General features: G+C 40.1%; 1 protein-coding gene across 1 annotated transcript; it reads left to right on the forward strand.

Annotated features, from left to right (window-relative positions):
* The first annotated feature begins 6,504 nt into the window (after positions 1-6,504).
* On the forward strand, positions 6,505-7,290 carry LOC104220065 (uncharacterized). The gene is made up of 2 exons (XM_070160980.1): positions 6,505-6,895; positions 7,004-7,290. The coding sequence occupies exons 1-2, from the start codon at positions 6,505-6,507 to the stop codon at positions 7,288-7,290; spliced, it is 678 nt and encodes a 225-aa protein (XP_070017081.1).
* The last annotated feature ends 9,005 nt before the right edge of the window (positions 7,291-16,295 follow it).

Below are 16,295 nucleotides of genomic sequence, written 5' to 3' on the forward strand. Positions count from 1 at the left end.
TATGATTTTATCCAAAATCTTGGATTGGTGTAAGCATTTTAAAAGTTTATATTGTAGGTTATATTTCACTTGGCTTTGGTTCAAAACGACAAGGGTCATGAATTGATAGAATTTCTTATCGTTTTATTTCAAATATTGGTGCATTATTTTTATAAAGTTTGTCCCAAGAACTTAAGTTAGAGAGAGTCCATGACACTTATTGAGTACCGCTGTGGTGTACTCAGCCCTTAGAGGCCCCCTCCAGGGCCCTGCTTATTTTACATGTTTCAGGATGATGTATGATACATGACATGCGGTCAGGTCAGTATGACTCTCTTTCCAAGGTATTATGAAGCACCACTTTTATTTCGTGGTAGCTATCATGTTCTTCCTTATTTTATTTTGTTGGAATTTCTCCAACCGTTGGTTCTATTCTTTATTATAGAGGCTCCATAGATGGTTGTGAAAGGTTGTAGTAACGGGGTTGTACATGACATTCATGGAAGTATATTTATTTTATTTACTCTCATTGTTATTATCATGAAAGGGTGTCATGTGTGATTTTGAATTGGAAAATATTTTATCATTTAACTTGAAAATGTATATGGTTTTCTAGGAGCTTCTGCAGTTAAATTGGTTTTCATGCACATGATTTGGGTGCATCATATGGGTTGGTTCACTCGGGTCAGATAGTGTGTCGGGTGCCGGTCACGTAGATTTGGGTCGTGACAAAAATATACTCTAAAGTTCTGCTAATTTGCAGAGGCTAAATTAGACTTCAAAGAAAAGGTTACACAATCCAATAGCTAGGGACATGTCATTCAACAACAACAAAAAACCTAGTGTAATCTCACAAGTGGGGTCAGGGAGAGGAGGACCTATCATTCAGACGAAGGAACACTAGTTCTATTGGCTCTAAGCCCGCATTCTTCCTAGCAACCGAGTCGATGTCAAAGAACCCGAGCGAGGGCCTTCTCTGTGCATTCATGTACTAGTGCAAACAATATGTTTAAATAGTAGATTTAGTAGTCTGCTTTCTTTCTCCGGGTATGAACTCCTCCCTTGAGGAAGGCCACTGTTGTGGCAATTCTTTCCCCCCGAAAGAAGGCGACTGTGCACTTTTTAAAAGGAAGCTTTAGCATCAGAGAAAGTTAGTTCGGGGTCGGTGAACAAAAGAAGGCTAGATCTTCAGTAGAGAAAGGAAAGAAATCAAAAAATATGGGTGAAAATGCTAGATAAATGCACAGACGTCAACCCAAAAATGGAAATGAAATCAATTACTATTATACCTTCGACAGTATTTTATCATTCTTGCTACCTAGATCACAGTGAAATGGTGTGAACTTTATATTTCAACATAATAGATAATAATTATTTAAGTAGAATGTCTTCGGGGAAAGTTCAAATTCTTCTTCAATATTTTCTCAAAATAGACCCAGTTAATATAGGTTATGTGTAAAGCTAGGAGATAAGAAGTAGGTGTAGTAGTATATATGAGAAAAGAGGCAAGTAGAGGCCATTTAAAGTTAACTTACCTAGGTGATAATCCGTTGCAGATTCACTTGATCTAATCCAAGAAAATTGATCAAGAACCATGAAGATTTCAAAGGAGACAAAGAAGCTCGAAAAGTACTTTACCATGCAACCAGAGAAAATAAGAGCAACACCTGCACCAAATCCAAACAAGTGATTGAATCTATTAGCCTCCTTGGCATCGTAATCTGCAAAGAAAATCATCTAAAACATCAACGGTAGATTCAACAACAGTGATTTCCCCACCAAAGCTCAAGGGCAATGTTTCTATAAACAGAAAGAGTCGTTGATGATCATATTACAACTTGCCAGCACTATAGTTAGACTGGTAAATAAAACCTTCACAAATTTTATATGACCAACTGCAACCGAAAAAAATTGCAGACCAAGATATAAAAGATTGCTAGCATACATAAGAAGGAAACGAAGATGAAGAATCAGGTAAAACTAACCTAATATCACTACAACAAAAACTGACGGTAGCAACAGAAGCAAAAGTGGATTCAACATTCGAACAGTAACAAAAAGTTGCTTCAACTACATCTCAACACAATAGTAGAAGACCTTTCAGTGGCATCAAAACCAACACATTGCAATCAGTTGAAGTATCTATTCAGAAGTTAAACAAATGCATTCACTCACTTAAATTCACCTCGTGGTAGAAGTTAGTTGTACGTAAAATGTAAATTGATTTGAGATGCTATGGACAACTTTATCGTAACGCACTCTTTGTTGTCTCTGCATATATATATTTCTTTGTGCAACTTCACGGTAGCCTCTGTATACCAAGTACAAATACAAATGTACTAAATTTTACTTCCACTTGTATTAACTCAAGTAAGAACTGACATATTAGACTTGTAAACAGATAGAGATTCAAACAGTTCTTTTAGATTTATTATAAGAAGTGCATTTAGACAATTCTTTAAGTTGACTATATTAGACATTTAGGTGCATCCCCTAGGATTCAACAAGCTCTTCTAGTATAAACTAGGAGTAGAAATAACAAAGATTAATCAAAAGAAAACCCAGCACAAAAGAAGAAGAAGAAAAGTTTTTACATTTTCACATTCTCCAAAACGAACACCAACATATACTTATATATAGATAATATTTATATATTATCCAAAAAGGAGATGAACATCTCATAGGTAATGAAAAACGTTAAACTCCATTAACGAGTCAAATGCCAAAACTTCAAATTCATTTAAGGCTATCAACTTTAAAATTATTTAAGACCAAAGAAGCATTAGCTATCAAAGTTAAGGAAATGTTATCAAAATTAACGTTAAGGAAACGGTCATCCAAGACCAACTTTGGTCAGATTCAAAGTTATAAAAAGATAACCGACTTTGATAGCCATTCAATATTAATAAAATATTATATTTAAAGTTATTATAATGTACCATTACACACATTAAAATATTTTCAAATTGATTGTATAATAAATACCCATTAACATAATGTTAAAAGAATGAATCTAAATATCAATTTAAATATTTCTTTTTGAGTTATTAAAATTATTTTTCTAACAATCCCCCACATAACTCAAAAAGAATATTATAAAAAAAATTCAATGGGTTTCACAAATAAGCATAATGCGTCGAATCTGGTGTCTCTTAGACTATGAACCAAACCTAGATAAAATAAGAATAAACTTACAGAACAATTGGTGAAGTTTAAAACTTCTATGAACCAAGAATTCTTTTGTAAATTTAGTGTCTTATCTATCACATTATACTCGCACAAACTTTGTTGTTTGACGCGGTTTTGCTCTAATAGGCCATGCGCGCGCCTGCTTTTTATGAGTGCTCTAGAAATTTTGCCACAAATTCCATAGGAGCGGCCCCACTCCACACTCATATAGGTCCATCCATCAAGTGTATTCTGCAGTGCAATACTGATAATAGGCTATATAGTTGTTATTTACACCATAATTGCCCATGCTTTGTTGTTGTTTTATAATGTAAGTTGCCAATAAAATGCTTTAATTGATACTATTTGGTTTTGCAGGGAATATAAGATGTGAGGAAGCAACATGAAGTGTTTAGAGGCAATAACGTGAAGAAAACACCCACTCAAGAAGTACCCGAACACAAAAGAGCTAAAAGAGAAGGAACGTGGAGAAGAAAAGGCTCAACAGTTCTCACTGCGATTGCCACCGCGGTCCGCGCCGCGGTTTGGGTCAGTGCTTCCCGCGGTCAGCACCGCGGCCGCGACGAGTTGTCCACAGTCTAGAAATTCAAGGAGTCAAAGCGACAATTCGGGGGAAACTATTTGTAAAACCCTTATAAGATGTAGAAACTCGCCCAAGACGAGGGGAGGCTGATTATTGGAGATTACTTTTGCATGAAGAACAAGTGTGAGAGATCACCCAAAACATCATAGTTCTTATTCTCTTCTATTTTTCTTGTAATTTTTCATTATGAATATTTTCGTAGTTTATTCTTACGTTGTCATGAGTAGCTAAATACTTTAATCTAAGGTTTTGGTGAAACCCGTTGGGGATGACTTGGTTATGATAGTAATATAATTTGAATTGGTTGTTAATCTCTATTTGTTCATCTACATTTTGATTGTGGTTAGTTGAAAGGGCCCTCAATTATCCGTTCCTATTTATTATGTATCTTCTTGAGAGAGAGTGCATATTTAGGTAGTTGTTTGAACAACATCACTCCCGGAGTATAGACGAGAGTCATAACCGAGGGTTTAGAGGTTGGATTAGAGATAACGATACCTCGAGTGCAATCTAAAAGAACGGTAATGTGAATCTAGCTAGCGTAGCTTGAGAGAGTGCGTCTAGTAAATTATCATAATTGCTTGAGAGAGATTTATGATAGCTGGTGAGTTCTTGATTGATAGAGATAACTAAGACATCTCTATAAGAAACATACAACCAAGGAAATCACCAACGGGGGAAACCATTACCTTAGACCTTATTCCAACTGTTTACACATCAAGCATAGTTAATTTTCAGCTGTTAATTATTTTCAGTTTTTAGTTGTTAGAAATATCATCAATTGTGAATTACAAAGTTTGGGGGAAATTGATTATGTGAATTTAGTAAATCCGACAAAAGTAATTGATAGGTTAATTCTCTGTGGTTCGACTCTGAGCAAGAATTACTCAGATTATATTTGCTACGTCCGTATGTGTCCTTGTATAAGGCATAGTTTGGCGTTATCAAATTTTGGCGTCGTTGCCGGGGACTTAACGGTGTTATCAATTACAATTGAGAGATGTACAAAAATTCTAAGTGTAGTCAGTTTTCTCTATACCCAATCTTTTTATTGAAATTCTAACGTTTGAGCTCTTGTGGAAAGTAGGTGTATGCCTAGAAGTTCTTCGAGGACTGGAGAACTGCTAGAAGGACTCTCAGACCCTGAGAAAACATTCAGGTCATTGAACCGTGCCAACAAAAGACTTCAACAATCTCAATAATCACACCAACTCGAATTTGACATGGGTGACGTAGATAACGTCAACAGTAACATTAGGAATGAGCCAACTGACTTAAATGTCAGAGGGGTGGCATCTCTTGTGCCCAAAGCTGCACTTTATGACTGGGCACAACCCACAACTGATAATCTGGCCACTGCCATAGCTGTGCCCGCAATTCAAGCGGAGACATTCCAGATCACCAACAACATGCTGCATCTGCTGTATAATAAGGGACTGTTCTCCGGGTCACACATTGAAGACCCACAATAACACTTGAATTTTTTTTGTCAATTTGTATGACCCAAAGGCAGCCAAATGCGACTCCATAAGCTATCAAGTTGCTACTATTTCCATTCTCGGTAACCGGGGAAGCTCAGACTTGGCTAAATTCACTCCATATCAACTCTATTACCACCTGGGAGGAATTAGTCAAGCAGTTCCTAAACAAGTTCTATCCGCCTAACAAGACTGCAAAACAGATTGATGACATATTGCAGTATAGGCAGCAACCCACTGAGTCTTTGCAAGAAACTTGGGAAAGATTTAAAGGGATGTTAGTAAAGTGTCCTCACCATGGCATTCCAGACCAGATGCTCGGCCAGAGATTCTACATGGGGCTAGCTGACAATTTGAAAGCAAATGTGGATGCTTCAGCTGGAGGTGCATTTTTAAGTAAAACATTCATTGAGTGCAAAATCCTTCTTGATAAGATGTCACAAAATTCAGGGTGGATGACTAGAGGTACAACACTGGCATCCATAGTGCATTCAGTTCCTCTTGACCCAAATAATTCGCATGTAGAGAACATGGCCACACTCATGACCCAGATGAGTATATTGACAAAGAAGATTGATAAACAGGTGCACATTGTTGATACAACAAATGGGGGACTGTGTACACCTTGTATTAATCAGTCTTATGCATGTTCATGGAGCGGAGAAGGTGAAAATCAAAGGGCAAGTGAAGATATGAATTATGTCAACAACTATGGGGTCAGAGGCAAGGATCACAACAGTGGAGACCGCAACAAAATCAGCAGTACATGCCTAATATGCAGTAGCCTGGGGGTATGCACCCTCAAACCAATTAGTGCCAGTGCCATATCAGAAACCACGGGGCTATCCACAGCAAAATCAGCAACAATTGACATACCAACCACCCCCTCAGCAGCAAAATAACAACATGGTGAAAATCAGGGGTATGCTTCAGCAACTCATTGGGACAAATAATAAAGTGCAGGAAAAATTGGCAGTGCATGATTCAGCCATAAAGAATATTGAAACGCAGCTGGGTCAACTGTTCATGGCTTTGAACAACCTTCCTCAGGGAACTTTGCCTGCAGACACAAACATAAACCCCAAGAACCAAAACCCGAATCAGCTGATGGCAGTAAGTCTTCGGAATGGGAGAGATTTAGACAGAGAGCAGGAAATTGCACAAGCCAGCAAGGATACTACGCCATCCACTCCAGTTCAATTAGAGGTAAAGGAACCAACAGAACTTACTGAAGTGGTGGTTGAGTAGAGTCAGGAGGAAAAAGGCAAAGAAAAGATGAATGACCAAGTTGCAGAACATGTGGCACCTCTTGTGCCAGAAAATTCTAACAGAGAGAATCCAGCAAGCAATGCACAAAGGGTGATACCTGCACCCTTCCCTCAGAGACTGGTCAAACAAAAGAAGGCAGACCAATACAAGAAGTTCATGGAGATGCTGCGTCAAATTCAGTTGAATATTCCTTTGATGGATGCCTTGAGGGAGATGCCTGCCAAGATGATGAAAGATCTAATGTCACAGAAGTTTGATTTTCAGGATCTATCCACTGTAACTCTAACACAGACCTGCAGCACAGTGATGGCAAAACGGATGGCTCAAAAGATGTCGGACCTAGGTAGCTTCACTATTCCATGCACAATTGGAAGTTATGCCTTTGCAAAGGCGTTGTGTGATTTGGGAGCCATCATAAATCTGATGCCACTGGCTGTGTACACCAAACTGGGCATTGGCATAGCTAGGCCAACTTCGATGCTGCTATAACTGGATAACCGCACAGTGAAGAGGCCCACTGGTATTCTTGATGATGTGTTGGTGCAAGTGGGGAAGTTCGTGTTCCCTGCAGACTTTGTTATCCTGGATTGTCAGGTGGATGAGGAGATACCCTTTATTTTAGGGAGACCATTTTTAGCCACTGGGAGAGCACTGATCGACTGTGAGACTGGGGAATTAAAAATGAGATTGAACGATGAAGAAGTTATATTCAATGTTCAGAAATCTATGAGGAGTCCTAGTGAATATGCTAATTGCTCTCTAGTGGAGGTCGTGGATGTAATCCTGCAATAAGATGATATGACCCTAACTGTAAAAGATCCATTGGAGGCATGTCTGACGAATTTAGAAGAAATGGATGGTGAAGGGTTAGTTTAATGGGTCATGGCACTGGAAGGCCGAGGATTTTGGTCAAGGGAACCTCAGTTCGAGTCCCTTGAGCTAGAAAAAAGGGACACTCCTCCAGCAAAGCCATCAATAGAGGAACCACCCAAGTTGGAACTGAAGCCACTCCTAGATCACCTCAGGTATGTGTTCTTAGGCCCTGATTCGACCTTGCCTGTTATTATATCATTCGGTTTGCTAGATGTGCAGGTAGAACGACTCTTACACGTACTGCAGAAAAACAAGACTGCCATTGGTTGGACTATGGCAGACATAAAGAGTATCAACCCAGCCTTCTATATGCATAAGATTCTACTGGAGGAGGGGCACAGATATTCCAGGGAACACCAGCGAAGGTTGAACCCAAAAATGAAAGAGGTTGTAAAGAAAGAAGTGATCAAATGGCTAGATGCGGGAATCATCTTCCCCATCTCTGATAGTAATTGTGTCGGCCCTATCCAATATGTACCGAAAAAGGGGGGAATGACTGTTGTAAAAAATGAGAACAATGAGTTGATCTCAACTCGTACAGTCACAGGGTGGCGTATCTACATGGATTACAGGAAATTGAACACAGCCACCTGGAAGGACCATTTCCCCTTACCCTTCATTAACTAAATGTTGGACAAGCTGGCTGGGCGATCGCACTTTTGTTTCTTGGATGGATATTCGGGGTACAATCAGATATCAATAGCCCCCAAAGATAGAGAGAAAACATCCATCGCCTGTCCATATAGCATCTTTGCCTTTCGGAGAATGCCTTTTGGGCTTTGCAATGCACCCTCGACTTTTCAACGGTGCATGTTAGCCATATTCACAGACATGGTAGAGGATATTATGGAGGTCTTTATGGATGATTTCTCCGTGGTGGGAGATTCATTCGAAGACTGTCTTTACAACTTAAGGAGAGTGCTTAAAAGATGTGTGGAGACAAACTTAGTGCTAAACTGGGAGAAGTGTCATTTTATGGTACAAGAAGGTATAGGCCTGGGGCATCGAGTGTCCAGTAAAGGAATTGAGGTTGACCATGCTAAAGTTGACGTGATTGAGAAGCTACCACCGCCCACTTCAGTCAAGGCGGTGAGAAGTTTTCTTGGACACGCTGGGTTCTACCGGCGTTTCATAAAAGATTTTTCCAAAATTGCTAACCAATTATGCAAACTCCTTGAAAAGGATCAGCCCTTTGTGTTTTCTAATGATTGTAGGTTGGCATTTGACGAACTGAAGAAGAGGTTGATAACTGCACCCATCATTGTTGCACCCAACTGGGAGCAACCATTTGAGCTCATATGTGATGCCAGCGACTATGCTATAGGAGCAGTCTTGGGGCCGTGAAGAGATAAGCTGATGCACCCGATTTACTATGCAAGCAGAACGCTAAGCGGTGCACAACTCAATTACACAGTGACGCAGAAGGAGATGTTGGTAGTGGTGTTTGCTTTTGACAAGTTCCGATCATATCTGATTGGTTCCAAGGTAATTGTATATACTGACCATGCAGCTCTCAGGTACCTAATTGAGAAAAGGAGTCTAAGTTGCGCCTGGTTCATTGGGTACTACTGTTGCAAGAATTCGACCTCAAAATTCGTGACCGTAAGGGCACAGAAAATCAAGTCGATGATCATCTATCGCGACTTGAATGAGCTGAAAAATCAGTCGAGGTCGAAGATATCCTGGAAACCTTTCCAGACGAGCAGCTGCTCGCAGCCAGTCTTGAGGATGCGCCATGGTATGCAGATTTTGCAAACTACCTAGCCTGCAGTATTGTTCCCTATGACCTTTTATCTGTCCAAAAGAAAAAGTTTTATCGTGATTGTCGCATGTATTATTTGGACGAGCCTTATTTGTTTAGAATCTGTGTTGATAATATGATCCGGAGGTGTGTCCCCGAGGTAGAACAATCTTCTGTTTTGCAGGCTTGTCACACATCAGCATATGGAGGACATTTTGGAGGAGCCAGGACAGCTGCGAAAGTGCTAGAGGCCGGGTTCTTTTGGCTAACAGTGTTTAGAGATGCACACCTATGGGTGAAGGGCTGCGATGAATGTCAGTGAACTGGGAACATTTCCCGTCGCCATGAGATGCCCATGAATCTGATTCAAGAGGTAGAGGTGTTTGATGTTTGGGGGATTGACTTCATAGGCCCCTTCGTCAGCTTGTGGCAATAAGTACATACTTGTTGCCGTGGATTACATGTCTAAATGGGTGGAAGCTGCAGCGTTGCCCACTAATGATGAAAGAGTGGTGATAGGTTTTGTGAAAAATAACATATTCACCCGATTTGGGATACCAAGACCGATCATCAGTGATGGAGGCACTCACTTCTGTAACAGAGCCTTCGAGAAATTGCTTGCAAAGTATGATGTACGCCACAAGGTGGCCACCCCTTACCATCCGCAAACCAGTGGGCATGTTGAAGTGTCCAATAGGGAGATAAAAAGTGTACTAACCAAGACGGTGAATGCCACACGAACTGATTGGGCAAAGAAGCTTGATGACGCACTCTGGGCATATAGAACTGCGTTCAAAACACCAATAGGTATGTCACCATACAAGTTGGTATTTGGGAAGGCCTGTCACCTACCTGTTGAGCTAGAACATCGAGCTTGGTGGTGGGCATTAAAACAATTGAACATGGATCCCGAAGCAGCTGGACAAAATTGACTGATAGAGTTGCATGAGCTGGAAGAATTTAGATATCAAGCCTTTGAAAGCATGAGGCTCTACAAGGAAAGAATGAAGAATATGTATGACAAGCACATTGTGGACAGAAATTTCAAATCCGGTGACAAGGTAATTGTATAATTCAAGGTTGAGATTGTTTCCGGGTAAGTTAAAGTCCCGATGGTCAGGGCCATTTAGAGTGGTGCAAATGTTTGCAAGTGGAGCTGTTGAGATCAAGTCAGAAGATGGGACAAACAAGCTCTCAGTAAATGGGCAAATGTTGAAACATTACCGTGGAATAGCTGAAGAAAAAGGGGATACAGTGATGATCAATTTGAAAGAACCCCAGTACGCGAATGAGGAGTGATGGCTCAACTACTTGCATCGTGCCGCGACGTTAAATCAGGCGCTGCATGGGAGGCAACCCACGAATGTGTTGTAAGTGTAGTATGTAACTTCGTGTTTAAAAAAAAAAGTTGCCAGCCGCGACCGCGACCAGGACCGCGGGAGACACTGCCTGGCGACGTAAAGTCACCGCGACTGCAGTGCGGACTGCGAAAATCACTGAAGCATTGCAAATCCTCTGAGACCGCAACGTGGACTGTGGTGTCGACCGCGGCGCGGACCGCGGTGTCGACCGTGGCGCGGACCGCGGTGTCGACCGCGGGAGACTCTGTCCTAAACCGCGGCGCGCACGACCGCGGTCGGGTACCAGGCGATAATTGTTTTTAATAATTTTTCTTTTGTTTCGTTTTCTTCAACAAAAAAAAATTTCTTCTCTTCAAATTAAAAATAAAACACAACCCCCCTTCCCCTAAATCAAACGTAACTCCCCCCTAAAGTCCCCAAATCCCTCTCTCTCTCTAAACCCTAGCCTTTCCCCCATACTCTCTTCTTCTTCTTCCTCTTTCACAATCACCCCCATCTTCTTCCCCCTAAGGTATGATTCCGACCCCCTTCTCTTTTCTTTCCATTTGTTTTTGTTGTATTATGCTAGTTAATGTTGTTCTAATGTAGTGTTAGTGATAGGATTTTGTTTTGTTTAGTTTTTTCTTCTTCTTTTTAGTGTAATTTCGTTTTTAGCATATGTTTGGTGAAGGGGATGTGTTTTGAATGTCTGGAATGGTGTTGTTGGTGGATAGTTGAATTGGGGAAGTTTTCTTGATTCCCTTGGGGCCATGAATATGAAGAAAAATGCCTTGCCCACAATGTGTTTGAGAAATTGCCTCAATGGAGATATAAGGAGATGTTGTGACATGGTTGTGGTGAAGTCTGAGTAACCACGCATAGTCACACATTTTAGGCTCATCCTAACACGCGTTTCTCTATTTTGACAGGTATTATGAGTTCAGCCCGTAAGAGACGAAACACCGGGTCCTTTGCTAGTGGCCTAGGAGGCTCCTCATGAGCTAGGGGCCAAACCAGTGCACCACGATTTGATAGCACTCAGTTCATCTCTGTAGAAGCAGAGGCAAGGTACAATCAAAAACTTGCCAAGAAGTTACTCCATGAGGTCCATATCGACATGAAGGCATTGGTGAAGGAATGCCCCAATATGTTTGATGAGCTACGGGGGTGTCAGCTGGACATCTTTTTTGAGGCTCCCGAGTAAGTCAATATTTAGCTAGTGAGGGAGTTCTATGCAAACCTGCCAGAACACGAGGACAAGGTTGTGACTGGGCGCAACACCCCGGTTAATGCTTCTATATAGGTCATCCGCAGAGTGTATCGCCTCCCCGCATTCACGGGTGATGATCATTACATCATGGCTAGTCGCCCGATGGTTGACTGGGACAGAATTTTGGAGGTCATTTGTATACCTGGCAGACAACCCAAATGGGTAGCACAACCGACGACTCTGCACTCCAAGTCTCTTACTTGGGAGGCCAAATGTTGGCTCACTATCATCACCACTCGGTTGCTACCATCCAGCAATACCACCGATGTAAATGGGCCACTAGCCGCTATGATCTACTGCTTCATGACTCACCAAGGGTTTGATGTCGCCCGAGTCCTCTCTGAAGAAATGTTCATCCGATTGCCCGAACTAAGAAAAGGCCACTACTTCCCTTCGCTTGTCACCCGTCTATGCCACCTTGCTAATGTTCCTGAGAACTTTCGAGTTGATGGGAAATTACCTAAAAAAACCCTTTCCGGGCGAGAAAAATTGGGCAAGAGGGAAGAGAGCCGGTACAACACAATGACGACTCGTCTGAGTCTGAGGATGAGGCTGATGCTGCTGAAGCTACTGAGATCATAGCCCCTCCTAAAGGGGACGAGGCAGGATCATCACAGCCACGCCAGAGCACTCGCATGACTGATTTGGAGCAGGAAATGACTGGACTGCGGACCTCCGTCGCTGACTTGGGTACCCGCATTGATGTTGTGGATGACCGATAGGTGAAGTCGGAAAAGAAGTTCATGGGCTGGTTGAAAGCTCTGGGTCGCGCCTGCAAAGTGAACCCAGACACTGTTTCGGATCAAGAGTGACCCTTCAGGGAAGTTTCTTTACCTCACTACTTTTTATATTGTCAAGCCATGGGGACATGTCTTTTTTTCTTTAAGTGTGAGGTGGGGGAAACTTCGTTGTATGTTGTACTTGTGAATATTATCTGTTTGTTTTTCTTGGTTTTGTTTTATGTTAGTTGCTTTAGAAATAGAGTAATAGTTTTTTTTAGGAAGTTAAAATAGAAGCGACTTGTCCCAACGATGGATCTCTTTCGGTGGGGTTCTTGAGGGACTAAGTTGAGAAAAAGAAACCCTTAGCATTCTTACACCTGAACGTGAAAGACGCTAGAGTATAGTGCTTAGCTTCAAGGGTTGAATCTTGTTTAAGTGCCTTAAAAATTGTATGTTTGTACCTAACTTGAACACTCAAAATAGAATGTCTTGATAAACTAATCCGGAGTGAGTCGTGCCATGTGGGTGTGAGTATTATTTTATTCCATGCTGTACATTTGATGCCTAGAACTTGCCCTGTGTGTTTGCAAAGCGAAATAGTAGCTTCATTCAGTTTTAGAAGTGATATAAGCATTTCTTTGTTGAGCCAGACATATAAAGTGAACCCACCTGAATGCATTACATCGTAGTTAACCCCGTTGAGCCTATAAGCTTATTTCTTTAGCAACCACAATGTGAACCTTACCCAATTGTTTGAATAACATGCTGTTTGAACCAATTTTCCTCCCTCTCACTAAGCACTAGAATGGTATTGAGATTATGCAAAAACAAAAGTGTGGGGTGGTGGTTTGGTTTTTGAAGTGGAACCATGGAAATAGAGAAAAGGTGCAGAATGTGAAGCGTAAAAAGAGAAGCACCACGAAAAAAAAAATCATATATTTTGTAGTGGTTAATAAGTGGTAGCTTGTACAAATTGCACCTAATGTATGGGGATGTTTAAATAAATGTGGTGGAGTGTTGTCTTACAAAATGATGATCTTGAAGTTCAATGTAATGGTATTAAAAGTGCTTAGGGAGGTTAGTCACTATATCCAAATGTATCCTACTCGTCCCTTAGCCTACATTACAACCAAATAAAGTCCTATTGATCTTAGACTGAGTGGGGCTCGATTAGTCAAGTACTACATTAGGGGAAAGCCTATGGTGTATCTTTGTGGCATGTGAATGTTCTTTTTGGAGAGTTAGCGAATTCTGTCTATTTGAGTTCCTAATTGTTATCACTATCATTATATAGATAGAACTACTCTCTTGTGTGATGTGAGGGCATGTAATTCACAAAGGAAAGGCATCTTGACTAGTGTGTAGAGTGGTTTGAGTAAGTGCAAATGTTACAGGGTACGAAAAACTTGATTCTTGAGGTAAAGGCTGCTCACTACTAGGTGTAACACTTGTAAAATGTTCATGGTGTGAGTCGTTGAGGGAAAAGCATAGGGAATGAATTTTTATGGAGTGTGGTGAATTGCTTGAGGACTAGCAATAATTTAGGTGTGGGGTGTTGATAATAGGCTATATAGTTGTTATTTACACCATAATTGCCCATGCTTTGTTGTTGTTTTATAATGTAAGTTGCCAATAAAATGCTTTAATTGATGCTATTTGGTTTCGCAGGGAATATAAGATGCGAGGAAACAACATGAAGTGTTTAGAGGCAATAACGTGAAAAAAACACCCATTCAAGAAGTACCCGAACACAAAAGAGCTAAAAGAGAAGGAACGTGGAGAAAAAAAAGGCTCAGCAGTACTCACTGCGATTGCCACCGCGGTCCGCGCCACAGTTTGAGTCAGTTCTTCCTGCATCAGCATCGCGGTCGACGCTGCGGCCGCGGCGAGTTGTTCACAGTCCAGAAATTCAAGGGGTCAAAGTGTCAATTCGGGGAAAACTATTTGTAAAACCCTTATAAGATGTAGAAACTCGCCCAAGACAGGGGGGAGGGATGATTTTTGGAGATTACTTTTGCAAGAAGAACAAATGTGAGAGATCACCCAAAACATCATAGTTCTTATTCTCTTTTATTTTTCTTGTAATTTTCCATTATGAATATTTTCGTAGTTTATTCTTACGTTGTCATGAGTAGCTAAATACTTTAATCTAAGGTTTTGGTGAAACCCATTGGGGATGACTTGGTTGTGATAGTGATATAATTTGAATTGGTTGTTAATCTCTATTTGTTCATCTGCGTTTTGATTGTGGTTAGTTGAAAGGGCCCTCAATTATTCGTTCCTATTTATTATGTATCTTCTTGAGAGAGAGTGCATATTTAGGTAGTTGTTTGAACAACATCACTCCCGGAGTATAGACGAGAGTCATAACCGAGAGTTTAGAGGTTGGATTAGAGATAACGATACCTCGAGTGCAATCTAAAAGAACGGTAATGTGAATCTAGCTAGCGTAGCCTGAGAGAGTGGGTCTAGTAAATTATTATAATTGCTTGAGAGAGATTTATGATAGCTGGAGAGTTCTTGATTGATAGAGATAACTAAGGCATCTCTATAAGAAACATACAACCAAGGAAATCACCAACTGGGGAAACCATTACCTTAGACCTTATTCCAACTTCTTACACATCAAGCATAGTTAATTTTCAGCTGTTAATTATTTTCAGTTTTTAGTTGTTAGAAATATCATCAATTGCGAATTACAAAGTTTGGGGGAAATTGATCATGTGAATTTAGTAAATCCGACAAAAGTAATTGATAGGTTAATTCTCTGTGGTTCGACTCTGGGCAGAATTACTCAGATTATATTTGCTACGTCTGTATGTGTCCTTGTATAAGGCATAGTTTGGCGTTATCAAATACACCACCTAAAAAAGGCCATGGATTATTGGATTAAGAGTTTAATAACTCAACCTCACATTCCTTGCAGCCTTGCACTATGTACACATACACCATAGGAAGAGACATACTTTAATAGTGCACATTTGGTCAACTAATAACTTGTTATTACCCATATGAACCTACTTCATGGGATCTCCAATCACATAGGTTGGGTTACCATCATTGTTGATACATCTCAAATTGGCAAAAGTCTCAACCCCTCGATGTTTCACTTATAAGTCAAAGGATCGGCGAAATCCTCTTTTGACTACACATAATATGTATAAATAATTCTCATCTCTAAGCAATTGCTTTATGACATTATATCTTAAAAAAATATGTCTACTTTTCCCATTGAAAGATTTATTTTCTTACAATGGCTATTTCACCTTGGCAATCCCAATTCATCGATACAAATATTGTCGGCTTAATTCCTAGTGGAATACACGCCAATAGGTTGCTTAATCAACTTCCCTGCCAGGCAATTTTAATATCATAACACCCACCAAAGGTGATCACACAACAACTAGCTAGTTTTTTTCCATCTGAATCAGAGTTTCAATATCATCACTATATTATTTCTAATACAGTGAAAAATCCACATACAAAATACTAACTTATAGTATTTTTCAAGTAAAGCATAAAATCATCTCAAATGAAATAAAACTTGACTTCTGTACAAGTGCTTTTTGAACATCTTTCAACACATACAAGAATTTATTTTCTTTTGGTATCTTTCGTATTCAAATAACAAGGTAAATTTTTCTAAACATAGAAGCAACTTTAACTTCTACAAAAATATCTCAAATTAGTAGGAAAGGGGTCATAATTCAATAATGTTTTTACCCAAATTACTAAGAGACCCAAAGCATGATAATTTTTTAGAGCCAGAAATACATATATTTTTTTTATCTTTCATTATAAATTTCCACACACAAAATCTCAATTTTTTAAGGCTTCGTTATAATTTTAAC

Source organism: Nicotiana sylvestris, chromosome 11 (genome assembly GCF_000393655.2).
Source record: "Nicotiana sylvestris chromosome 11, ASM39365v2, whole genome shotgun sequence".
Lineage (NCBI taxonomy): Eukaryota > Viridiplantae > Streptophyta > Magnoliopsida > Solanales > Solanaceae > Nicotiana > Nicotiana sylvestris.

Coding starts and splice junctions, on each gene's coding strand:
- LOC104220065 (XM_070160980.1), top strand. CDS start 6,505: ATGAATGACCAAGTTGCAGAACATGTGGCACCTCTTGTGCCAGAAAAT. Junction 6,896..7,003: donor TGCCTTTGCAAAGGCGTTGT/GTGATTTGGGAG, acceptor ATAACCGCACAG/TGAAGAGGCCCACTGGTATT.